This window comes from Cenococcum geophilum, assembly GCF_001692895.1.
Source record: "Cenococcum geophilum 1.58 unplaced genomic scaffold K441scaffold_60, whole genome shotgun sequence".
NCBI classification, from domain to species: Eukaryota; Fungi; Ascomycota; class Dothideomycetes; order Gloniales; family Gloniaceae; genus Cenococcum; species Cenococcum geophilum.
In genome coordinates this window covers 517,215-539,495 of record NW_027137618.1, presented here as the reverse complement: position 1 = coordinate 539,495, position 22,281 = coordinate 517,215, and the positions used below count along the sequence as shown (strand labels likewise).

The following is a 22,281-nucleotide window of genomic DNA, read 5'->3' as shown; positions in this document are numbered from 1 at the left end:
GTCACATTTTTTAGACTCATGTTCTTCAGGATGTTCTTCCTCGTAAGTTGTGATCTCGGCATAATACGAAGTGTGGATTTTCGTCTCAACTGTCTCGGCACGATAGGACGAAGTGACTTCCTCGGTGAAAGCTGAATGCACATGGTCATCGTGGTTGTCAGGCCCCGTAGAAGCTTTGATGGTCTCGGAGTTCCCGATACCGCGATGCGGTGGAGGATGCGAGGGCGGCATATATCCGTGGCCAACTTCGTGTCCATTAGCTCCATGGCGGCCATCGGCATGGCGGCCATGCCTCCCTCCGCGATGATATCCACTAGACCCGGCCCGTCCGTGGCTTTGGAGACTGTTAAAGCTCGAGAGCACAGTCCCCAAAAAGTTCGACTTGTTGGGAGAAGGGCCCCTGCTGGAAACCGGCTCCAGGCCGCCTGGGAAAGACCTCTTCGGCTGCTGAAACCGAAGCCCTCTCTCGCCCACGATGCTGTTAAACTCGTCAGGCTTCGGCGGGGCAATTGGCGGTCCATTACTGGGCGTGAAGCCCCTGTTTTCTTGCGGCACGGGCTGTGGCGGGAGAGGCTTCCTCTCCAGAGCATTTCCCGTCAGGCGTCGGGTTGGAAGCTGTGGTTCTCTTCGACTTGATGGGACTGTCCTCTGGGGGAGAGCCGGAGCTTGGCCGGCCTGGCCCTGCACCGGACGCATCACCCCTGGCTCCGGACCGCCAAATGATGGCCTTTGGGGAATGCTTCGCGGTAGCATGACAGATGGCAGTGGCTTCGCGCTTGGGGTACATGAGGAGCCAGCTCCCCCTGAGCCTCCTCCGTGGACATTGGTGGCTGCCAGCGTGGTAGCATTCTTGACAGTCGGCGTTGGCGTTACGTGAATGTTTCCGAAGAACATTGAGGATTGGCCGTTATATTGGCCCAGACTAGAAGACGGAGCCTTCAGGTTGATGGCCGAGATAAGCTGAGATGCAGGAGTGCCTCTGACCCCGTTAGATGGGCTTGTTCCCACCAGCCCAGCTCCGAGATCCCGTAAAGCCACCATTCCTCCCGGGACTAGGCACGCAGGCACTGGCGATGATCTCCCTTTGATCATTGCTGGATCTGGCTGAGATGCCTGAATCGTTGCGCTCACAGAGTTCTCCCCGGGAACCGGGGCTCTCGGTACGAATTCTCGAGACTGGACTCCTCCAGGGATTGACTCGATCGGCTTCGTTAACACGAGATTGCGTCTCGAGCCTGGTATCGGCTCAGTCCTTGTCTCATTGCTCTTCTCGGCGGCCAGGAAGGATTGCTGGCAAGCCGTCCACTCTGGATCCCACGCCGCAACCACTACCTTCTTGTATTGCTTAAACAGAAGGGTAACAACACTGCGCTCTTGCACCGTCATCGCCACTCCGCCATTCTGTCTGTGCACGGCGTAGAATATGGCAGCGTGTCCCTCGCTGTTCCGCCAGGTGATATCCGCATGGCTGTCTAGTAGCAGTCTCGTTACCTTGTCGCCTCCCGCGCGGACCGCAATTATCAAAGCCGTCCAACCGAGCTTGTCCTTGGCGTTGACGTCGGCCCCAGCATTGCGGAGAATCTCCACCGGGGCGAGGCGACGGTCCTCGCAAGCGTACATTAAGACTGCGCGGCCTCTCTCGTCCCTGGCGTTGATGTCCGCCTTCCTGTCCAGCAACAGCTGCACTCCAGCCTTGTTCCCGGCCGCAACGGCCTCAAAGAGGGCGGTCTTCCCGTGGCCGTCAACGGCATTGACCTTGGCACCGCGATCTAGCAGCAGGCGAAGGACGGCAATGTGGCTCTTGCGCGCGGCAATGTGCAGGGCGGTTCTGCCCTTGTGATCTCGCATTTCGAGATCTACGCCTCCTCCTACATGCTCTAGAAGAATTCGCACAATGCTCGTGCTCCCCAGACCCGCAGCCTGGAACAGGGCAGAGCAACCGTCGCGGTCCTGGGCGTTGGCAGGGGCGCCGCGCGCCAGAAGGAGCTTCACAGATGCCCCGTGTTCGCGAGTGACGGCACAGTGCAGTGGGGTCTGCAAAGCGATATTGGTATTAGACACTAAATCTGCGGCGTGATCGAGCAGGGCCTGCTGGATGGCCGCGCAGCCCTGGGTAGCCGCGAGGTGCAGCGCCGTCTGGCCGTCGTCGGCTTGGATGGCCGGGTTGGCGCCCCTTTTGAGGAGGGCTTTGATCATGGGTAGATGGCCGCATGAGGATGCGACGTGCAGCGGCGTTCTCTTCTGTCCGTCTTGACGGTTGACAGCGTCTCTGTCCAACTGCGGGGCGGCGGCGGCAAGGAGTTTGTGTAAGCCGTGCATGGCCCACAGATGGAGCCACGTGATGCCGTAGAGCGGTTCGGGTTCAGGTATAACTGCCGGGCAGGCCTTCTTGGCTTGGGCAAGGACCAGATCGGTCCGGTAGGCTAGGTTGATGAAGCCTGCTAGCAATGACTCGGACGGCCATCCCAGCAGCTCCAGGAGGCTCAATGCGCTTGCACCATTGACATCTGCCAACGCGACGTGTCTCGCCCAAGCTGATCCGGCGTATGACACGAGTTGGAGCTCGGAGCTACGATTGGCGTCCTTGTCCCATCCGGTCTCCTTCATGGCTAGCACGAGGTAGCGGATACAGCAGCTCCCCAGGAAGAGATGAGTCTGCCGAACCACAGCGTCGAGCTCCCGCGGAGCATTACTAGGGGCACCCGCCGATAGGCTCTCCAGGCCATCTGAGATGAGGAAATCCTTGACTAATCTATGAATGGGATGGACCACCTTCCGATTTTGCATCACAGTAATCTCGGCCAGGCCATGTGTTGCTGTCCTGACCCAAGATTCCATGAACTCATCATGGCGATTGCGTTCGTAGGCCTCACCCCTTATGTAGTCCTTGGCACTGGCGTGAGGTTTCTTGGTGTTCAAGGCCAGAGCCAGTCGGACTTCTGCAAGAGAGAGTGGTCTGGTAGAAAAGCACGCCCACTTCAGCAAGCCGAGTGCCTGGCTCGCTTCCGCTTGTCTCGGGCTCCGAACGATGTTTTGGAACACGCTCTTCAGGAGACTCGCGATGTCACTAGCTGGTATGGTGTCGAAGACTTGTTGGATCGCAGAAGAACCTCGAGTCCCGAGGAGCTTTATCCCTTCCACGAAAATAGTAGCTGGAAGGAAAAGGCCCTCAGCTCGGGTGATGACCAGGTCCTGGCAGCTTCGGTCGTAATTAAACAGGCGGCGGCGCACCCATCTCTCAACTCCCAAAGTGTTCTGCTCATCCACCTGGATGAAAGCCGAAGGGAATGGATCAGTTGAGGGATACGGACTAATCGAAATGCAAACATGGACGCAATGACCAGGTTCACCCTTGGGAGACAGGGACTTATCAACGAGCTTGCAGAGGTCTTGGACCAGGCTCCGCGCAACCCCTTCGCCACACTCGTCAACAGCATCGATGAAGATGCGCAGAGAGTGCGTCCGAATAATTCTAGGCACAGCCTTGATGAGGGCGTCGAACAGCTCCTGCGCGATCCAGACAACCCGCTGGCCTGCTGGCAGCAAGGCTCGAGCTCGTTCGAATTTGTGCATCAAGCCTTCAAAAGCCTGTGGGAAACGCGACGCGAGCTGGTGGACGAGGCTTCGCATGAGTCCGAGGCGTGTTCTCTGGAGCTCATCCCCGGAGGAGATAAAGAAGGAGATGGTATAGGTGTGGTCTGCGCCGGGAAGGCGATGGAGCAGGTGTTTCATCAGTGTTGACTTTCCGCATCCGGGCTTGCCCCTTAACCAGAGGAGGCCGCCTCCCTTGGCGTCTTCCCACTCCTTGAAAGTTGGATCAGCAGTGAGCCACTGGCAGGTGTCATTATCGGGAAGCTTGATTTCGCTCTCTCGGGTGCTCATCTCGGGGAATGATAGAGAGTCGAGAAAGGCCTCACTTGCAGCGGGAGCATTATGATTATCGTTCTTTAGTCTCCCATTGGGACAAGCTGAGTACGTGTTAACAATGAGATTCAGAGTTTAAAAAAAGAAAAAGAAAACCCCTGGTAATCGAGAGGTCTCATTTACCTGCAGACTCTATGGCCTCTTTAATCTCACGGACGATCAACTTGTAGTTCGCATCATCCCTGCTCGCGAAACGGGCGATCGACCGATGGTCACACCCCATCATGGGAATCAACTTCTCCCCAGGGAAGCCCAACACGCCTGTATACTCGTTGACAACCTATTTTTCTTGTCAGTGAAACAACAGCCACTGGGAACTGTTTTTCCCGGCAGGAGAATCTCGACCTTACCAACTCATTCAACGGTGGCGTGACGTTCTGCTCATAGCACGACACGACCCTGATGCCCGCGGCCTGGTTGCGGAAGTTGACTGAGATCTCGTGCAGTCCGCCCGCGTCCTTCTCCAGGCTCTTGAGCAGATCGGTTCGGGCCCGGCCCCAGAGCTGCGATCCGGCGGCGAGGCTGGCGTTGATGACGTTGGCGAGTAGGAGCGGCCAGGTGACAGAGTCGGAGCCACGGTGCGGCGTGCTCAGGAAGATGATAGCCTTTGCCGATTCCTTGATGCCGGGATAGTCGCGCTCGTCTAATCGGGCTTGGATCAAAGCCTAGAAAGAATGGAGTGTCAACCTCATTTGCTTCCTTCTAAGGCCAAGACACAGAATTATGTGGGTCACGCATGGGCTATATCATGGAAATACCTGCTTTAATACCAAGCCTCCCATGCTATGACACAGAAAGACCAAGGGGCGGTGCCGTAGCCGCCCACGGCGGGCAGCAATAAGTTGGGTGAGGAAGCTCCGCGAGATGGACGTGAGGTCCCAGTTGGCCTTGCTGAACAGGACCCTGAAATCATACCCAAACGAGTAGACGCGGGCGCCAGGGATCTCATGGGGCAGGAAGTCTCGTAGCCAGAACGGGCCGTCGTTGCCGTCCACCATCCACGTGTAGTGCGCATGCCCGTTGATGCCGTGGATGGCGATGATGTCTGCGCTAGTGGTGGTGAGATGTTCGTCGTCGAGCCGGCTCAGGAGGCTAAGGCCTAGGGCATTAGTGCCAGAGACCCTCAGCGATGGAGACGGAGATGCGACTGGTGCGAGTCGGATTGTAGGAGTTGGGGACAAGGTGGATGGCTGGGTCTTGAATGATGATGAACCCGCATACTTGTCATGTGTCGCTAGGTTCAGACTTTGCCAAGAAGCATTCACCAGTTGAGTTTGTGGGTACGAGCCCATGTTGACAGTCCTCTAATGGTGGAGAGCACGATGAGTGGAAAAATCTCAGTCAGGATGGAGAGTGTATTTTCAGGGGCTCGACAAGATGGTGTATGTGGCCTTGATATCTAGGCATACCGTATGGAGATTCCAGGTACGTTATATATCCTTCCACAAAGCCCCTGAGTGTTCTGGCCCAAGAACAGATGTGGTCATCCACTTTCGTCTCCGACTTGCGGGCGCTTATCAGAGGCGTAGTCACCTTGGGTTCCTGAAATTGTGTGGAAAAGGTGTAGTACTTGAGAAGTACTGATATGATCTAATTTTAAACGTTATATCCTAAAATAACTAAGTATGATGCTGTTACATCCCTTGAGGTCAGTTTCAATTTTCACCCCTGCGCGTAACACGTAATTAGCTTCCGTCATGGCTCTAATGGCTGCTTGGAAGCCGGAAGGATTTTTGATTCGGCCACTCATCGAGGAGCTGAAGAAGTTGTAAGCCCGCCGCCTGGCGCCCTGGCCGTCGATAGGCAACTCGCCCTTTTTAGAGACAAGGGCCTCCAGCCTTGGCGGAGACTTCTATGCAACCGAGATAGCGGCACTGCACGATCAAATCATGAGGCGTGCCTCTTCAGGCGCCGCGCTGTAGATGCTGGAGGTCCAATATATTTACACGCACACCCCTAAGGCACGGTGGCCGATGAGCACATGTACTGTTGCACCTAGGGACAATAAAAAACTTTAAATTTGTATATAAAAGGCACCTATAGGCTTTTAAACTCTTGGGGAGAAATACCTCTTAGTATAATATAATTAGTTCAAGATTTTGCAGGACCTTACAAGACTAATGTATAGTGATTTGATTAGCTTAGGAGTTTACAAGGGTCCACAAGCGTGACGCTAAATCCCTAGCGTTACGCCGTGGCGGGATTTTTCCCCGGGGATCTGATTTATAAGATAACCTCGTCCTGCATCCACCATCAGGCTGAGAAATACTGAATTCTTGTGGCTTTCTATCCTGAAGTTAGGCCATCAATTGGGCAGTTGCAATGCCCAGAAATGGACCTAGCGGCTACCGTCCACCAGTCGGCCATGGCTTTGTGCCCTTTTGGCGCCCTCAGCAACATGGAGCACGTCGTGCTTGTCATTGCTGGAGATTTAAACCCTTTTGCAACTCTTCTCGCCATGGACTGGGCTCATCTCACTTCAAACCCCTCCAAGAAGCCAAGTTAGCCGATTTGTTTGGGCATTTCGAACTACCTTTTTTTCAGAAGGTTCTCATATCTTAGGCTGCTATATTGTACTTGTTGTCGCTTCAATATGGGGTTCTCAGGTTTCGCGTCATTACTTGCTTACTTATTCCTACTTGCCGCACTGCTTCTCTATGGTGAGTGCCTCCCTTCATCCTTTAAGTCCTTTCAGTCCACGAATCCCAAAGATACCTAACCTGCGCTGCTGCTACAGGGATACCAATCTGGGGATGTCCCAAGGACATTGACGGATCCATCGTCGAACTGTCCACAAACACCACAGGCTTTGTGAAGCTGGAATTGGGCTATTTCGGTACGTGAATATCGTCCCGGGAGAGATATGAAAACCCTTCCTAAGCCTGAAACCACGTGAGACTAACCTCTATCCCCAACCAGGCGTCTGCGTCTCCTACCCCTTTTCCGAAGCCAGCGACGCCAGCAGCAGCAACACGACCCAGTCCGGCCAGAGGCAATGCATCGCCTCCTTTGACACTGCTAGACTGACGCCCTCTGAGCTCGCCGCGGAGCTCATCCGGGGCATGAACCTGACCATCACCCCAAGCGGACAGTACAACGCCTCGCTATCCTCGCTGATCCAGGCCGCGAGCGTGCTGCGCGGCGCGGGGCTGTTCGGCACGTCCCTGCCAATTGCCGCGTTTAGCCTGCTCAGCGCCGCCGGGCCCCTATTCATCATCCCGCTGTTCTTCAACCTGGCCCGCCGGCGCAAGATCTGCAACGTGCTGCTGCTGCTGGCTGCGCTGTGCGCCAGCCTCGGGCTCATGCTGGCCGGCGCGTCGACGTTTTCGCTGCTGCAGGTGCAGGCGGCGCAGCGTGTTGTCGGGACTCTCAGTCTCCCTGGCGCATCCGCAGAAACCGTCTTCGCTGGGCCGGGCCGGGTGGTCGCCCCCATGCTGCGGTGTGGCCTCGGGCTGGCGGCCGCGTTCGTGGTGCTGATTGCCATGATGGCCTTTGTGCGCCACGGTGGCCATCTGGACGACCGTCCACCGTCAGCCCAGACGAAAGCCCCTGTGGCCGGCGCCGGCGCCGGCAACAAGAATCGCAACTGGGGTCGGTGGAATACCCGGCAGCGGTCGATGGAGCTCCCGAGGTATGGAAGGCAGGTGCCGGGGAAGGGGTTTCCAGCGCCGAGAGGTCGGCAGACTAGAAACCATCGTTACTAGAGGGGGAAGGATGGTTGGTAAGCTACGCATGCTGTGTCGTGGGGCTCAGATGTCAGCACCCAGCTTAGTGGTTTTACAATCAGGCCTTGCAGCTGGTTTAGAGGTGGTATCATGGAGCTCTAAGATACGGTCTGGTACATCTTCTAAGGGTCCTGCTGTATGTATCTGCAGAATCTACATGGTATTAGATTCCATAATCATTGAAGCGAGGCCATGTCACGTCAAAGTGCGCAACAAGCTGCTTGCTGGAACCACTGCTCCTCAATCCGATCGAGCGCATGTCACGTCAAAGTGCGCAACAAGCTGCTTGCTGGAACCACTGCTCCTCAATCCGATCGAGCGCATGTCACGTCAAAGTGCGCAACAAGCTGCTTGCTGGAACCACTGCTCCTCAATCCGATCGAGCGGGAGCTTTGCCAGGACTGTAATCCTGTTTTTCGTCTCCTATCATTACCTCCTGCCACTGGCGAATGCAGTATTCTGGCGGATGGTCATTGCCAGCGAGGAGCCAGGCCGAATCGGCCAACTCTCACTCGCTAGCATCGTCTGAACCAGCGTCTAGAGCATCCGTCACGTCCGCGCCCGTCTCATAGCCCGCCTTATCTTCCGACCCGGGGTCGCTCTAGGCCGAGCCTTGAGAAGGGCGGGAATCGTCTGATGGACGACAACCCATAGTTAGTTCAAGCCTCTAGTAGGAAGCTAAAGAGGAGGGAGGGTAGAGTAGAGCAAGCGTAGGAGCAGAGCGAGGACGAAGAAAGGTGAGAGGAGGAGTCGATGGAGAAGGCCGACCAGTGGGAGAAGAGTGAAGTGGGTTGAAATGACGAGGGGAGGTGAGGAGAGATGGAAGGAAGCTTCTTGAAAGAAGACACCAACAGATGGGGAGGCCGTCGGAAAGATACTGGGCGGCAAGAATATTGGTGCCATTTTAGGTCCTCTTTGATGACTGTTTGAGAAGTTGGAAATGTGAAATCGCGCTGATGGGCGCTAAGGGTGGCAGATTTATAGCAGAAAACAGCGTCACAAACCACTAAAAACGGGGGTCAATCTGCCGTTGGATCGTTTAGAGTTATAATTACATTTATTATTAAATAAATTTAAACTTTTATAAATCATTAACTTAAATATTAAATATTATAAATATTTATTAAATAGTAGTAAATTTATTAGCATATAAAGTTGGTTTATTTTGGTGTATTTTGGGTGGCTCGCTTGGGTGGCTGGGTGGCTAAGGAGTTACTTTAATAAGCCTATTCTTGAAACTCCTTAATAAGTGTTAAGACGGGAGTGCAGCGGTGGACATTGAGATACGATAGCTCGAACAAATTAAGTAGACAGGAAATAGCAGTTACAGTTCGGAAGCTCATAGGCCTGTATTTTCTTCATTGGCGTGAAACATCAGTCTGATCACATGAATTCGAAAGTTGTATGTCGGATATCAATAACCATGAGGCCAAAGCTTCATCTGAATAAGCTATAGATACTAATCTGGAAGCTATTTTAATCTCGGGCGCAGCCAAAGGCGGAGCCTTATTAAATTGCCTCAACCGGAGGACGCATAAGTTTCTCGTGAACACCCCACATTACAATCCATTGATGGAGGAAGATCGGACGAAGTCCGTTAGCTCATCGTATAAAGGGTATCCAAACGTGCGTACGCGCCCGATAGGCAACGTACTCGTCTCCGAAAAAATCGACAAGATGCTTCTCTTCATCTACGCCGGATTATGTTAGCATAAAACAACGAGGAACTGACAGTAGTGAAATACGCTTACGTCTAATCCTTATAGAAAAGAAATACCACAATACGCCCAGATAACCCAGAAAGCTCACGATATTCCCCAGCACAACCTGTGTTCCTAGCCCCCACCAAAAGAAGCCAAAGTAAGACGGGTGCCGCAGCCATGCATACAGCCCTGTCGTTACCAGTTCATGTCCTTCATTCCTTCTACTCTGAACTTGGTGGTTGAAGTTCGTACCCGCTTGCGCCATGGCGACGCTCCGCACACTCTGCCCAATTACAATCATGGCGAGGCCGATAGTTATTGTGGAGGGATGGTTTATATGGGACTGCCAGTCCGGAAAGAAATAGGACGTTATGAGGGTTTCAAGGAAGGCGATAGTGTGCGCCTGCTGGTAGCGCTGGCCATTAGTGAGAAGGAATGAGGCAACGGTCGCAAGAGGCGTGTTGTAAGCGGCGGTCGTCCAGAACTCGAGGAAATGGAAAAGGGAAAGAGCCGCTAGGAAGAACGCCGCGCGCCAGAAGTTGTTGTTGTAATACAGAAGGAGGAGGGTCATTAGAATGCTGACGCCGAGTGTTGTGCCGAGCAAGAAGGCACGCAGAGCAATACCAGCTAGGGACCGCTTGCCATTAGCGTAGAACTCTTTAGCTAGAGAGTTTGGAGAAGCATGTTGCAGGGTGGAAGCTTCACGAGCGCGCAATGCAGCATCGAGGCGGGGCGTCCAGGGACCTTGTTCTGGCGGGCGATTGACAGGCCATGAGATCTCCGGACGAGGAGATGTAGGAGGGGATTTCGAAGAAGATTTTGAGGAAGATTTTGGCTTTGGCGTACCGCTGCCGCTAACAGAAGCAGCAGGTTCAGCCATGTTCCGCTATATGATATGTCTTATGCACCTGCTATGCAAGATTAAGGTGAAATCAGAAGCAGGTAGCGAGACAAATAGTTCGGCAGGTGAAATGCAATGCGCATTATCGAAAGAGCCAGGAGAAAAAAAATACGGCCAGGCTGCTTTAAACGAAGGAATATAACGGCGCCAGAAGAACAATATGAAGCTCTGAACACTTTGAAGTCGAATCCGGCGGTGATGTCGTCGCTAATTCTGCCACCGCCTTCGGGACAGGAAAATGTCCCTCCGAACCGACCCCGAATTCGACATCACAAACAAACCCTCCTTCTTGCAATCATTTCCTGTATATTACTCGGCGAAAATTATAGAACTAGTCCAAAAATGGCTCTTTCAGATAATAAGCAGAAGATGCTACGTGGCGAACTCTACTACGCTTTCACACCTGAACTAGTGGCTGCTAGAGCCCGTTGCAAACACGCCTGCGCCCGCTACAACAATGCAGGAGAAGTCTCGCGCAGACGTCTGACCGAGTTATGGAGGGAGTAAGTATGTCTTGTCGTTTCCTCTGTCCTTATAGCCCCTTCTACCCTGCATTACTGGCTATATCCTATCCTTGCTTGTATTTCTGAATGCAACGTAAAAGGCTGACATCGTCTCGCAGCATAACAGACGACAAAACCCCGTTACCTCATCCAGCCACTACACCAGAAGAAGATGAAGCATTATTTGATAACGACCCCTGGGTCGAACCTCCGGTCCACATTGATTATGGCACTAATATCCGCCTTGGTGACAACGTCTTCCTAAACTTCAATGCTGTTTTCTTAGACACCTGTCTCATTTCCATCGGCTCCCGCACACTCGTCGGACCAAACGTTTCCTTTTTCTCTGGCACACATCCCCTCGACCCAGCGCTCCGTAACGGGACACAAGGTCCTGAGCTTGGTAAAGAGATCCAAATTGGGGAGGATTGTTGGATCGGTGGAAATGTAGTTATATTACCAGGTGTGACGCTGGGCAGAGGATGCGTGGTTGGTGCAGGAAGTGTGGTAACTAAAGATGTTCCGGATTTCTGCGTTACTGCGGGAAATCCTGCCAGAGTTTTGAGGAAGATTGAGACGCAGATGGATCCTTCGCAGAGAGGCCCAGTGTCTACCAAAGACCAGGTTATGGGGGCCGAAATGCCTATGGCCCAGCGAGCCAAGAAATTGTCAGAAAGACTGCAGATCGAGACTCGGGGTGTTCCAGAGCTTGCAAAGGAGCTTGAGGTTACACTTGGTGGGCTTTGACCTCACTGTGAAACGAGTCATCGAGAGCTTTTAAGTTGCTCTTTGCTTACTCCAGACGCTCTTTTTCTATTGCTGACTCACAGAAACATGCTTCGTGAATTACGAACTCCTCCGGAATGAGAAGAACTTGGGTTGTAGAAGGTTCGCGCATAGACATTAGATCTGTCGCAAACCACTTGTAACAACCAGCATGCTCAATCTAGCCTAAGGCAGAGTGGAGTAGCACCGCCAACATTGGTGCGAGTGAATAGCGATGCAATGACAAACGTTGTAGGTGGTATACGTGTGGGAGCACATCACAGCTGGGAATACGTTGTTCGGCACCAAATATAAAGAATGAATACGATGTACATGTTTGCATAACCATAGGAGTCCCCTTTATATCCATTAACTCCTTACGAATATGCAAAGAAGCAATCCTCGCATCGTTATGCCACTAATAAAATTTAATCGCTAGTGTTTGCGTCCTGATGACGCCCGCACATGCTTGTTTCCTCTGATTGGTTAACCAAAGCAAGACCAAACAGGTCAAATTGGGGTTCGATATGCAGCACCACATGTGTGACACATGTAATGTTGTGCACGCTACCAGCTTCAATGTTGTCGGGGAATGCCGGACGTTTTCACGCCTGAATGACGTGGATTTACGCGTTGACTTAATGTGAAAAGTATGCCCTTAAAGTGCCTATCATCGTGCCTATCATCGTGCCTCCAGTCGTGCAAACTTCCACTCTGGCCGCCCGACAGGCTCGGTTAGCTCGTACTTAGAAACGTTTTTGACTCCAGGCTCGTGCATCTGCCGTTGACTCTTAGCGAACAGCTTCAGCCATACTGCATCGGGATTCCTAGTCTCTAATGACTTCTTGATTGCTGTCCGTTCCTCCAAGACGGGTTCTAGCATACTCAAGACGTCGTCGAAGATTTCCTCTCTCACGGACACATTCTCGACAATCGTTGTCAAAAACCGCACAAGGCTTTCCCAGACCAACCGTGTTGGAGCGTCTACGTAATATTCTTGGTTTGCGGCCTGAGTTACCTGGGCAGGTTCAGAGAGAACAATATCGGTCCTCTTCGGAGTTGACTGCGATATGGTCATTGATGTTGAGTCTCCGCTACTTTGAGGTGGCCTTCTGACAGCGCGTGCGGCTCGATGATGGATCTTCGTGATATCCTCCCAGATCCCTTCTATGCGGCTTGTCATGNAATCACCAGCATGTAGGCACATTATGGCAACCACATCCAATGCACCGGAAACAACGTAAGCCTCAGGATCCTCTAAACGGGGAAGGAGAACAGGCCATAAAGTATTAATCAGCGGTAAGAAAGAATTCTCATGAGACGCGAGAGCAGGGAAACTCGTATTCAGTAGAGAGAGGAGCGACGTGCGCAAGCTTGGCGATGGTGACGTGAGGTAATGCTGGGTAAGTTGGGAGATTTTCAGGAGGATATCGAATATTTTGGGAGCCCGCGGAGGGGTTTCTGGACGCTCGGCTGGCTGCTCTTCCTTGGTTTCTTCATCAAAGGAGTCGTTGGCTTGATGTTCCTCTTCATTACTGGCTGGATTCCAAGGTTTCTGGGGGAAAATCCCTTCCATCTTCTCGGCTTTCTCCTCTTCACTCTTCGCAGCATCGATTTTCATCGCCTTAATGACATCCACCACATCTGTCACACTAGCTAGCTTCCACGGCAGTTTGTGATGTGAATCAACATCGCCCGTGGTAATAGCAAGCTGCGGGGTCTTCACGCCTTCTTCCGCAATGCCTTTCAGCACCGAAAAGAGAAGCTCAACCAACTTTGGGTATCCATGAAAGTACTCCAGCGCTGCGAAAATACTTTCAACTAAATCATCAAGATACGGCAACAATGATGGCCCCGAAAGTCGAATCATCATTAGTAGAACTTGGGGAGCTTGAGGGGATATGTCGAAGGTGTTCAGTTTTAACGCGACAGCGTTTACGAGATAGTCGACATTTGAGACAATTAGATCGCCGGCATGCGCATAACCACAGGCGTCAGAAACTATGTTCAAACAAGTAATTGCATGGTTACGGAGCATAGGATTGGAGCTTCCGACAAGATGGATTACAGGGTAAAGCGCGTCGACAAGCTCAGCTCTGAAGCCAACTCTGTTCCGCATAGCTTGCATTGCCACTGTCTCCAATGAAATGGCATGAAAGCGCCAGTCTAACTCTGTCTCAGAATCCGAATTTGTAAGGATATGAAGAGAGAAGGAGTAAAGTTCCTCGAGAAGCTCGGTTCGAAGGCCCACCTGCGACGTGCCCAGATCCAGAAAGTCTTCAATTTCGATGCTATGCTTGGTGTTGAGCTCGAGTAGCTTCAAAGATAACCAAAAACTGGCTAATTGTGGTTCACGTGAGCTAGATCGAGTGAATTCTACGAGGTCTCTGGAAATCATCATTGAAGAATCTGAAGTAGCTAGTTGCTGAAGTAGTGATTCCAGCTCCAACACTGTATCTTCTTGGCCTTTTGAGTTCATGAGAAGAGGTTGAAAGGAAGTTGACTGGTTTTCTGCAGACCAAGTCTTTTTGTCCGTGAGCGAACTTGTTGAACTTGATTCAATAACAGATCCGAATCCTTTGGACTCGCAGATAACATTCGAGACACTGTCTCGGAGATTTGAAGCCATTACGCGGTCAACGATTGTAAGATCAATTCCTTGCTCGCTGAGAATGCGAAAAGCGATAGAAACTAGATGAATAATTTTTCGTTTGGCTGAATCCTCTGGTGACTGCATTATACGCGGTAAAGCTGTGACCCAGCCATGCAAACTTGATCTTAGTAGATTTGCTAGATTTGAATCTGCCCCGAGCATTTGTTTCAATGTTAGTTGAACTTCATCTCGCTCATCCACTCCAGATAGCATCACAAGGGTCTCCACCATCATACCAGTGGATTGGGACAGAGAGACTCGGCAATCTTTGAGAACTCTGATACAAAGTCGAAGCAAGGCTTGACGGACTTCAATTCGGTCATGTTGACGTAACTTGACAATGTTTGCCAACGCAAGCTTAATCTGGCCAGCAGTAGCCTTGAGCCAGGAAAGGGTGAGGCCTTCGAATTTGGGTGATTTTCCATCATCCTCCGTATTATCTGGAAGGTCCTTTGTGTGCGCGTCGCTGAGTACAATATGAAATAATTCGGATAACACATTCAGTCCACCTTCGAGGAGTCTGAAAGATCTCCGAGATTTGGTACTCAGAGTCAAGACTCTGGTTAGTGATGATACAATTCCTGGTAAGAAGCTGGCTAGTGCGTCTCGTTCCTCCACCGCAGAGCAAACTGCTTTTAGAGCTGCGAGTGCTGCAAGCTGAACCTCGTTCGACGCTCCATTTGTAATACCCTCCAAGACAACTGTGATCGCGTGACTAAGTGCGGGTATATTGGCAGAACTGATGAGAGATTCTCTACCCTGCTGGGTAAAAGCGAGTGCCGAAAACAGCTCTGACAAACATATGAATGCCACTGATTGAAGCTCTTCGGAAGTGTTTGGTATCTTCTTTCCGGCGGAAGTAGCGTTTGCTAAAAAGGTTAATAGGATCAGGAGCTGGCCACCAAGATTCGGGGCGATTCGAGAGCGCCAGCCTGTTCTTAGTAATATAGAAAGACAGTGCAAAGAAAGCTCCAGAGCACGAACGGGGAGATTTTGAGACTCCCGTAAAACATGCGATAGTGGAAAGAAGGCATAATCGGCGAGTTTTTCATCTAGGGAGTCTGAGCTTGTGGTGATATCTTTGAGAGTTGTTAAAAGCTGTGCTAAGCTGTCAACGACATCTTTGCTATTTCCAGCTTTTCCGGCAAACCCTAGTGCTGCCTGGCTCAGCTTCACACAGTGCGGCTTTAGCTGAGAAGGAATTTAGATAGTCAACAAAGACATCAGCTCCTAGGGTCTTACAGTTTGGAAGACTTGATTCCTTCTTTCCATCACGTCACGGCTTCTGGCGCTTTAGTATATCGGAATTTCAGGTACCCTTTTGAAGAACATAATTATCTCTCAGTGGTCCAGGTCTTTTCTTTGCATTAAATTTCCCACCATAATCATCAGAAAATGTCCTGATTAAGAGGGTGAATTGATGGTTGACGTTCAATCAAGGTCTGTGATCTAACGTCTTAGCCACCCAAACAAGCCAGCCACCCAAAGCGAGCCACCAAAAATTACACTAAAATTAGCTAAACTTATATACGTACAAAAAAAAAATTTTTAAAAAGTTTTTGAGTAATAGTTTATAAAATTTCAATATTAAAAACTTAATTATTTAACGTATGTGATGGGGTTATGAAGGTGACCCTAGTTATGACCGATTTACATTACCGCCTTCTCATTTAGGGTAGCTAAATATACTGCCGCTTTGAACATCAACACATTAACTTTTCTCCTTACTTCCTTGCACAGAACTTAAAGCCATGCCTCGCTGGCCGGGTACTCTAAATGCAAAAGATCGTCTATAAGCAGCTTTAACGGCCTAGCAAAAAAAAAACTTTATAAAGGCGCCAAAGCTTATGCAAAGGCCTAGGAAGTTTTGAACCAGCGTACGCGCAAGCATAGGTGCGTATTTTGCGGCCTATATAACGTATCCTAGAGTCTACCTAGCGTATATTAAGGCATGGAAACAATCAACCGCTCTAAAAGCGGGCGGAAGAGTCCTCCGCAGCCGCCGCTACAGCTACAGCTACAGCTTTTATTATGCAACTTTAGGAGACCAATAAGAAGGCAGTAGAAGAAGCTGCTTACCAAAGGATTTATAGGAAGGATGATGCGATAATATATAATAGCATTTACTAATTATTTGCCACCAAATCAGCATTTTGGTGAATTTTGATTTTCAAATCGGTCATAACTAGGGTCACCTTCATAACCCCATCACATACGTTAACTTTTAGTTTAAAAAGTTTAAATTTTCCAAAAAAATTAAAACAGTAAAAAGTATAACTTTAATAGAAGTAATAAAAATAATACTTAAAAAGCTTATTATACTAGTAGTATAAGTATGGAAGTATTTATTATTAAATTATTAAATTTATATATTAAGTAGTAGTAGAGTTATTGATATATAAAGTTGGTTGATTTTGGCATAATTTTCGGTGGCTCGCTTGGGTGGCTGACATTTCGTCTGGATTCCTCGCTTCGAGCTTCCATCTCACGCGTCACTGCCAACCCACGCGCCGTGCAACCCTCGAATCTTTAACACGTTGAATCCACACATTCACACCTTCCCTCTACTCAGATACTCAAGCGGACTCAATCACCCGTCTCGATCTTCGAACCCTCTACCGGAAGTATTCGCCTTTATAGCATCGAAATAAGCGCAAGACAGCACGAGCAACAACACGGCATGGCGACACGAAGCCGGCGGAGTGCAGCCACCGAAGTCGTAGAAGAAGAGGGAGGGCAGGATGGCACTTCAAAGCTGCGATTCGACGAAACACTCACAGGGCGACCGGGTAAACCGATAGCAGTAGGAGAACTTCTGCGACGACTACAGGCGCTCTCTCAGGAGCTGCGGGGCATGGAACAGGAGGAAGCGGACAGAGATTCACTTTTGCCTGTTGCAAAGGAATTGGCGCACCACAATCTAGTACAGCATAAAGATGGAGGTGTCAGGGCATGGACAGCATGTTGTATCGTGGACATATTCCGGTTATGCGCTCCGGATGCGCCTTACACGGCATCGCAATTAAAGGTGATTAGAGATACACCAATTTAGGGGCAATTACTAACGATATGCGCAGGATGTTTTTGCTCTCTTCATAACGAAAATATTTCCTGCGCTTGCGGACCCTTCGAACCCATATAACGGCCAACATCTCTATGTCCTGAAGTCCCTCGCTGAAGTTAAGACCATAGTACTTCTTACAGACATTCCATCCTCACAGAATCTTATGTCACAACTCTTCTCCTACTGTTTCGATGTTCTTTCGGGTCCCTCCAAAGCAGATTCTGGCGAAGAGTTAAGCAAGAACGTGGAACACCATATGACCGCCGTGTTGGCGATTCTGGTCGATGAATCCCAGACGCTACCCGCCGAAGTGGTAGACGTAATACTAGCACAATTTTTGCGCGCAGACCCCAGGGTGGCGCCGACGGGGAGCTCCAAGAACAAAAAGAATGGGCATGTGGACGAGAAACAGTCTACCTTACTTCTCAAAGAGGCACCACCTCCATACAACATGGCCAAAAATATTTGTAATTCTTGCCCTGACAAGATGGCACGACATATAGGCCAATATTTCAGCTCTGTTATTGTTGATGCCTCGACCGCTATAACCTCCGTTCCGAAGCACAAGTCACGGAAACGAGCTAGCAGCGAAATGGACGATTCAGAGGATGAGGTGCTACGAGGACCTACGGAAGAGGATCTAGAGGAAGCCAAAAAGGCGCATAGGCTACTTCGTGAGCTATGGCGATGTACTCCAGATGTTCTGCAAGATATTATCCCACACCTACAAGATGAGTTGGGCGCCGAGAACGTTCAGCTTCGTCTTTTAGCAACGGAGACGTTTGGCGATATGATTTCTGGTATTGGAGCAGCAGGTCCGCCACCTCCTGCGGTACTAAATCCCGTTGCCTATCCTTCACAGAGTCTCGCACCACCGTCAGATTATACTCAAGTATACAACTTCCTCACTACCCCAACTTCGCCTCACTCTTTTCCAGCCAGTCACTCCCAGCCATACCAGTCTTTTCTCTCGCGAAAACAGGACAAGTCCCCAATTATTCGTGCCACATGGACAACAAGCATAGGACGCATTCTCATGACGTCTGCCGGAGGCGTCGGCCTAGACCCTGAAGAAGAGCAAAAGTTGCTCAGATATTTAGCTGAGATGCTCGTAGATATCGATGAGAGGGTCCGGCTTGCAGCCGTCAGATCCATCGAGCAGTTCAACTTCAATGATATAGTTCAAAAGCTAGGCAGCATTGGTAGCGCATCCGAAACAGGGTCTGTGCTCTTTAATCTTGCAGATCGAGTAAAGGATAGGAAGCATAGCATTCGTGCCGAAGCAATGAACTTGCTTGGAAAGATGTGGGGCGTAGCATCCGGTGCAATTGCGGAAGGGAACGAACGGATAAGCAAGCTCCTTGGTCCAATTCCGTCGAAAATTCTGGGCGCATGTTATATCAATGACCTCGAAATTAATGTTCTTGTCGACCACGTTATGTTTGAGTCCTTACTACCCCTCAACTACCCACCGATTAAGCCAAAGCCCACGGCTAATGGCGGCTCTCAGATTGTGAAAGACAGCCAGAAGAACGGAGATCATGGTTACACAGAATCGGAATTGGACAAAATTAGGACGGAACGCCAGCTTGTGCTTGTCAGGGACCTAGATGACAGAGCTAAGATGGTTTACTTTGCGCGTCAAGCAAACCAGGCTGCAGGAGCAAAGTACATGGAAGCATTTCTTAAGAAGTGTGAGGATTATAATGTGAGCATAGCCCCTCCTTACACTAACACACATGATAACATACTCCAAGGGCGGCGTCGTAGAGAAAGGCGAAAAGGAAGTCAAAGAACAACTAGGCGGTCTCATTGCGTACTATTGCAAGGTTCTACCAGATGCCTCACGAACTCATGATGATCTCTGGAAATTTGCCAAGATGCATGACCGCCGGAGCTACCAGCTGATCAGGTTTTGTATGGCCCCAGATAGTGATTATAGGAAGGTATACAAGTCAATAGTAAGTTTCAAGGGCAGTATCATGCGCGCAACTACTAAAACAGTGTACAGAAAGAGTTTACCAAGAGAATAGAGGATGCTCCGGGCAACTCTAGTCTATTGGACACTCTAACACCGCTCATCTATAGAGTCAGCATTCTTTGTTACAACAGAAGCCATGTGCCGGCCATCATTGAGTTTTCGCGCGCTGATGAGGAAGGTCTTGGGTCTACCGCACACGAAGTATTAAAGGAGATATCAACCAAACACCCTGATGTTTTCAAGGCTCATGTACAGGATCTTTGCAAAGCAATCGAAGGCGAAGCTCCCACAGCTAATAAACCCAACGGACAAGGTGCAGTGGATGACCTTAAGGCCTGTGCTGGGTTCGCGCGAAAATTCCCTAAGGATCTCCCTAAGGATCGAAAATTCTTGCAAAGCTTGATCAGCTTTGCCCTCTATGGCACACCGCCAAAAGCTGCAAAGCATGCAGTCACAATCATCATGAGTATTGCGGATAAGAAAGAGATGCACGCTAAAGATATCCTGAGCAAGTGCTCAAAGGACTTCCAGTGTGGCTCTGGCAACTACTTATCCAAACTCGCAGCACTTAGCCAACTTATGCTGCTCGCCCGGCGTGAAATTGAAGATGACACTGATCCTGTAATCGATATCGCTATCAACCATGTTCTCCTCCAAAGTCGCAACGAAGCCTCAGTTGACGACCCTGAATGGATTGATACACCAGACGAAGACCTGACGGCCAAAGTTTGGGCTCTCAAGATTCTCATCAATAGTTTGCGTGCCATTCCTACCGATGTCCCTGCCGCGGAAATCGCATCTCCGGTCTACAAGCTTCTCAACGTTCTTGTCGCTAAGCATGGCGAGCTCTCTAAGAAGGGTAACTCCCCAGCCGGACACAAAAGTCGGCTGCGCCTGCTTGCCTCTCAGCTCCTCCTAAAGCTTTCCTGCACTCGACATCTCGACTCTATGCTTACTCCATCCGCCTTCAACGCTCTTGCGACTGTGGCGCAAGATCCTTGTACACCTATACGTATTGGTTTCGTGAACAAGTTAATGAAATATCTTGGCCAAGGATCTCTCCATCCCCGCTTCTTCTCCATCCTGTTCCTGATGGCTTTCGAACCAGATCAACACTTGAAGGACAGTGTAGTAACTTGGGTCAAATCGCAGCGCACACGTTTCGAGGCCCGTAAGAGCACGACACTCGAAACTGTCTTCGCGCGCTTAATAAGTCTACTCGCGCACCACCCAGATTTCGACCCAGATCCTGAAAACCTGAAAGATTTCGTGCAGTATATCATCTTCTACCTCAAATGTGTCGCTAACCCTGATAATCTGAGCCTCATATATCATGTAGCGCAACGAGTCAAGGGTGTCGCAGACGGCATCGCTTCCCCTCCTTCCCTTGTTGCAGACGAAAATCTTTACGTCTTAAGCGACTTGGCTCAAGCGGTAATCAGGCAGTGGGAAGAGCTACAGGGCTGGAGTATGCAAGCTTGGCCTGGGAAACTGAAACCGCCTGGAGTGATCTTTAAGGCTTTGGAGAGTCACGAACGAGCACAAGAGGTTGCTGACAAAGTGTGGATCGGGGAAAAAGTCATAGAAGGGCTAGAAGGCGTGGTCAGGGGAAGCATAAGGGCAAAGAAGAGAAAAAATCTTGCTGATGACGGCACGGAGATACGAACTAAGAAACGTGCTAAAATACCAACCATAAACAAAGTGAAGCTGAAAGCCACTAAGCCGGTTAGAACACCGAAGAAGTCCCGAAGGGTTGATGATAGCAATGCCGAAGGTGGTGTCGCACCTTCGAGTGAGACGCGACGCCGGAGCGGGAGGAAGTCCACTACAAAGAGCTATGTCGAGCAAAGCGATGATGAAGATGACGTCGAGATGGAAAAGTGGCAGGCTGATGACACAGACGAGGAAGTTGAGGCAAGTGAGACGGAGAGCCAAAATCAGGAAGGCGGTCGTGCTGATGAAGATGAGGATATGGCTGAAGCTGAAGCTGAAGTTGAGCAAGAGGAAGAAGAGGAAGAGCCGGAACCGGAACCAGAACCAGAGCCGGCGCCAGAACCGGCGATTAGGGAAACGCGGACAAGAGGGGCTAAGAAATCGAACGGCGTTACCCCTATCGCTGAGTCCAAGAAGTCCACCCCTGTTACAGTTAATGGAAGGGGGAAGGCGAAGATGAATGGAAAGGCTAACACAACCCCAAAGACGAACATCATAACGAGAGGGAGGGCCAGGGGCAAGGCTTCTGTGGAAGTCCAAGAAGACGATGAGGCACTTACTGATCCGCCGGAATCGGATCAAGAGTGACTACTCTTTCCAGCGTTGCTATAATCATGTGTGGGAAGGAGTGTTTGGAAGACTAGTTAATTGCCGGACGTGTAACTTTGGCTATACATACGGGAAGTCACAACGGTTATGGGTATGAAAATGCTTCCTCTTTCCTCTTCAGCCCATACTTGGCCTTTCATATTTATGCTACTTTGGAACCTGAGGTTTCGGCATCATACTCACACGTTCCATCTCTGGGTTTCTTGCATAATGTGCGGTCTCTATTGAGCACGGCCCTTTCTATTTAGTGCGTCATACCCGCTGTCTTGCTTAACTACGTGGTTTTATGATTGCAATCTCTTGCCTAAAATGGATGCATGGAATTTCTTGTAGGATAGTTTCCACAGTAACGTGAGACGCATAATTCACCAGGGAGTCGTGCGTCAGCTGTGGGTCTTTGAAGATGTGACAAGAGAGCGAAGAGTCGAATCTGAGCAAGATGTACGACTCTGGAAATTGTACTGATAATGCAACAATTTCGACCCATAGTGGGACCAAATTCTAGTACACCTTTCAGCTCGTGCTGTACTGCCAGATGCCCTTCACTCCGCGGAGCAACCTTAATTTTGTACTCCAAAGGCCGCACTAAGTTTTCTGAGGTATATGCATTCACGTCTAGAGGCTTGGGGGGTCTTCGCCAAAATTAAAAGCCTCAGGCGACTTGGCTGTGATGCGCCATATGTTGAGGTCAGCCGGGTGTAAACCTGGACAGATACGACGCCCGCTCCGCGACCATAACG

At 50.4% G+C, this 22,281-nt stretch overlaps 10 protein-coding genes across 10 annotated transcripts; 3 read left to right on the top strand and 7 right to left on the bottom strand.

Annotated features, from left to right (window-relative positions):
• Window positions 1–1,473: 1,473 nt before the first annotated feature.
• Window positions 1,474–1,848, bottom strand: K441DRAFT_585654 (ankyrin repeat protein; the record flags this gene model as incomplete). The annotated part of the gene is made up of 1 exon (XM_067644591.1): window positions 1,474–1,848. A coding segment is annotated over one exon (375 nt), but the record flags the coding sequence as incomplete, so codon positions are not given.
• Window positions 1,849–2,442: 594 nt separating this feature from the next.
• Window positions 2,443–3,882, bottom strand: K441DRAFT_431097 (uncharacterized protein; the record flags this gene model as incomplete). Its single annotated transcript, XM_067641642.1, has 1 exon — window positions 2,443–3,882. A coding segment is annotated over one exon (1,440 nt), but the record flags the coding sequence as incomplete, so codon positions are not given.
• Window positions 3,883–4,039: 157 nt separating this feature from the next.
• K441DRAFT_620198 (uncharacterized protein) lies at window positions 4,040–5,679 on the bottom strand (the record flags this gene model as incomplete). The annotated part of the gene is made up of 3 exons (XM_067645914.1): window positions 4,683–5,679; window positions 4,275–4,589; window positions 4,040–4,204 (listed from the first exon to the last, which is right to left on the bottom strand). Exons 1-3 carry the CDS (start codon window positions 5,214–5,216, stop codon window positions 4,040–4,042), a joined length of 1,014 nt encoding a protein of 337 aa, XP_067498622.1. The 5' UTR covers window positions 5,217–5,679.
• A 593-nt stretch (window positions 5,680–6,272) lies between these two features.
• K441DRAFT_700107 (uncharacterized protein) lies at window positions 6,273–8,067 on the top strand. The gene is made up of 4 exons (XM_067653226.1): window positions 6,273–6,584; window positions 6,662–6,760; window positions 6,844–7,866; window positions 7,997–8,067. The coding sequence occupies exons 1-3, from the start codon at window positions 6,518–6,520 to the stop codon at window positions 7,626–7,628; spliced, it is 951 nt and encodes a 316-aa protein (XP_067498621.1). The 5' UTR covers window positions 6,273–6,517; the 3' UTR covers window positions 7,629–7,866; window positions 7,997–8,067.
• A 57-nt stretch (window positions 8,068–8,124) lies between these two features.
• On the bottom strand, window positions 8,125–8,679 carry K441DRAFT_668153 (uncharacterized protein). The gene has a single exon (XM_067649951.1). The coding sequence runs from the start codon at window positions 8,550–8,552 to the stop codon at window positions 8,328–8,330; it is 225 nt and encodes a 74-aa protein (XP_067498620.1). The 5' UTR covers window positions 8,553–8,679; the 3' UTR covers window positions 8,125–8,327.
• Window positions 8,680–9,055: 376 nt separating this feature from the next.
• Window positions 9,056–10,418, bottom strand: K441DRAFT_668152 (prenyl cysteine carboxyl methyltransferase-like protein Ste14). The gene is made up of 2 exons (XM_067649950.1): window positions 9,401–10,418; window positions 9,056–9,340 (listed from the first exon to the last, which is right to left on the bottom strand). Exons 1-2 carry the CDS (start codon window positions 10,230–10,232, stop codon window positions 9,252–9,254), a joined length of 921 nt encoding a protein of 306 aa, XP_067498619.1. The 5' UTR covers window positions 10,233–10,418; the 3' UTR covers window positions 9,056–9,251.
• A 125-nt stretch (window positions 10,419–10,543) lies between these two features.
• K441DRAFT_296364 (uncharacterized protein) lies at window positions 10,544–10,799 on the top strand. The gene has a single exon (XM_067641005.1). It carries the CDS (start codon window positions 10,596–10,598, stop codon window positions 10,758–10,760), a length of 165 nt encoding a protein of 54 aa, XP_067498618.1. The 5' UTR covers window positions 10,544–10,595; the 3' UTR covers window positions 10,761–10,799.
• A 181-nt stretch (window positions 10,800–10,980) lies between these two features.
• On the bottom strand, window positions 10,981–11,274 carry K441DRAFT_585355 (uncharacterized protein; the record flags this gene model as incomplete). The annotated part of the gene is made up of 1 exon (XM_067644572.1): window positions 10,981–11,274. A coding segment is annotated over one exon (294 nt), but the record flags the coding sequence as incomplete, so codon positions are not given.
• Window positions 11,275–11,801: 527 nt separating this feature from the next.
• On the bottom strand, window positions 11,802–15,662 carry K441DRAFT_700104 (uncharacterized protein). Its single transcript, XM_067653225.1, has 2 exons — window positions 15,417–15,662; window positions 11,802–15,365 (listed from the first exon to the last, which is right to left on the bottom strand). Exons 1-2 carry the CDS (start codon window positions 15,444–15,446, stop codon window positions 12,204–12,206), a joined length of 3,192 nt encoding a protein of 1,063 aa, XP_067498616.1. The 5' UTR covers window positions 15,447–15,662; the 3' UTR covers window positions 11,802–12,203.
• A 1,192-nt stretch (window positions 15,663–16,854) lies between these two features.
• On the top strand, window positions 16,855–21,520 carry K441DRAFT_585528 (uncharacterized protein; the record flags this gene model as incomplete). The annotated part of the gene is made up of 4 exons (XM_067644584.1): window positions 16,855–17,202; window positions 17,252–18,946; window positions 18,996–19,199; window positions 19,250–21,520. 4 exons carry the CDS (start codon window positions 16,855–16,857, stop codon window positions 21,518–21,520), a joined length of 4,518 nt encoding a protein of 1,505 aa, XP_067498615.1.
• Window positions 21,521–22,281: the final 761 nt, after the last annotated feature.

Bases quoted from the DNA above. Each gene is read 5' to 3' on its own strand.
- K441DRAFT_700107 (XM_067653226.1), top strand. From the start codon at position 6,518: ATGGGGTTCTCAGGTTTCGCGTCATTACTTGCTTACTTATTCCTACTT. The intron at 6,585-6,661 runs GTGAGTGCCTCC...CTGCTGCTACAG, and splicing joins TGCCGCACTGCTTCTCTATG to GGATACCAATCTGGGGATGT. The intron at 6,761-6,843 runs GTACGTGAATAT...ATCCCCAACCAG, and splicing joins GCTGGAATTGGGCTATTTCG to GCGTCTGCGTCTCCTACCCC.
- K441DRAFT_668153 (XM_067649951.1), bottom strand. From the start codon at position 8,552: ATGGCACCAATATTCTTGCCGCCCAGTATCTTTCCGACGGCCTCCCCA.
- K441DRAFT_668152 (XM_067649950.1), bottom strand. From the start codon at position 10,232: ATGGCTGAACCTGCTGCTTCTGTTAGCGGCAGCGGTACGCCAAAGCCA. The intron at 9,341-9,400 runs GTAAGCGTATTT...AATCCGGCGTAG, and splicing joins CTTTTCTATAAGGATTAGAC to ATGAAGAGAAGCATCTTGTC.
- K441DRAFT_296364 (XM_067641005.1), top strand. From the start codon at position 10,596: ATGGCTCTTTCAGATAATAAGCAGAAGATGCTACGTGGCGAACTCTAC.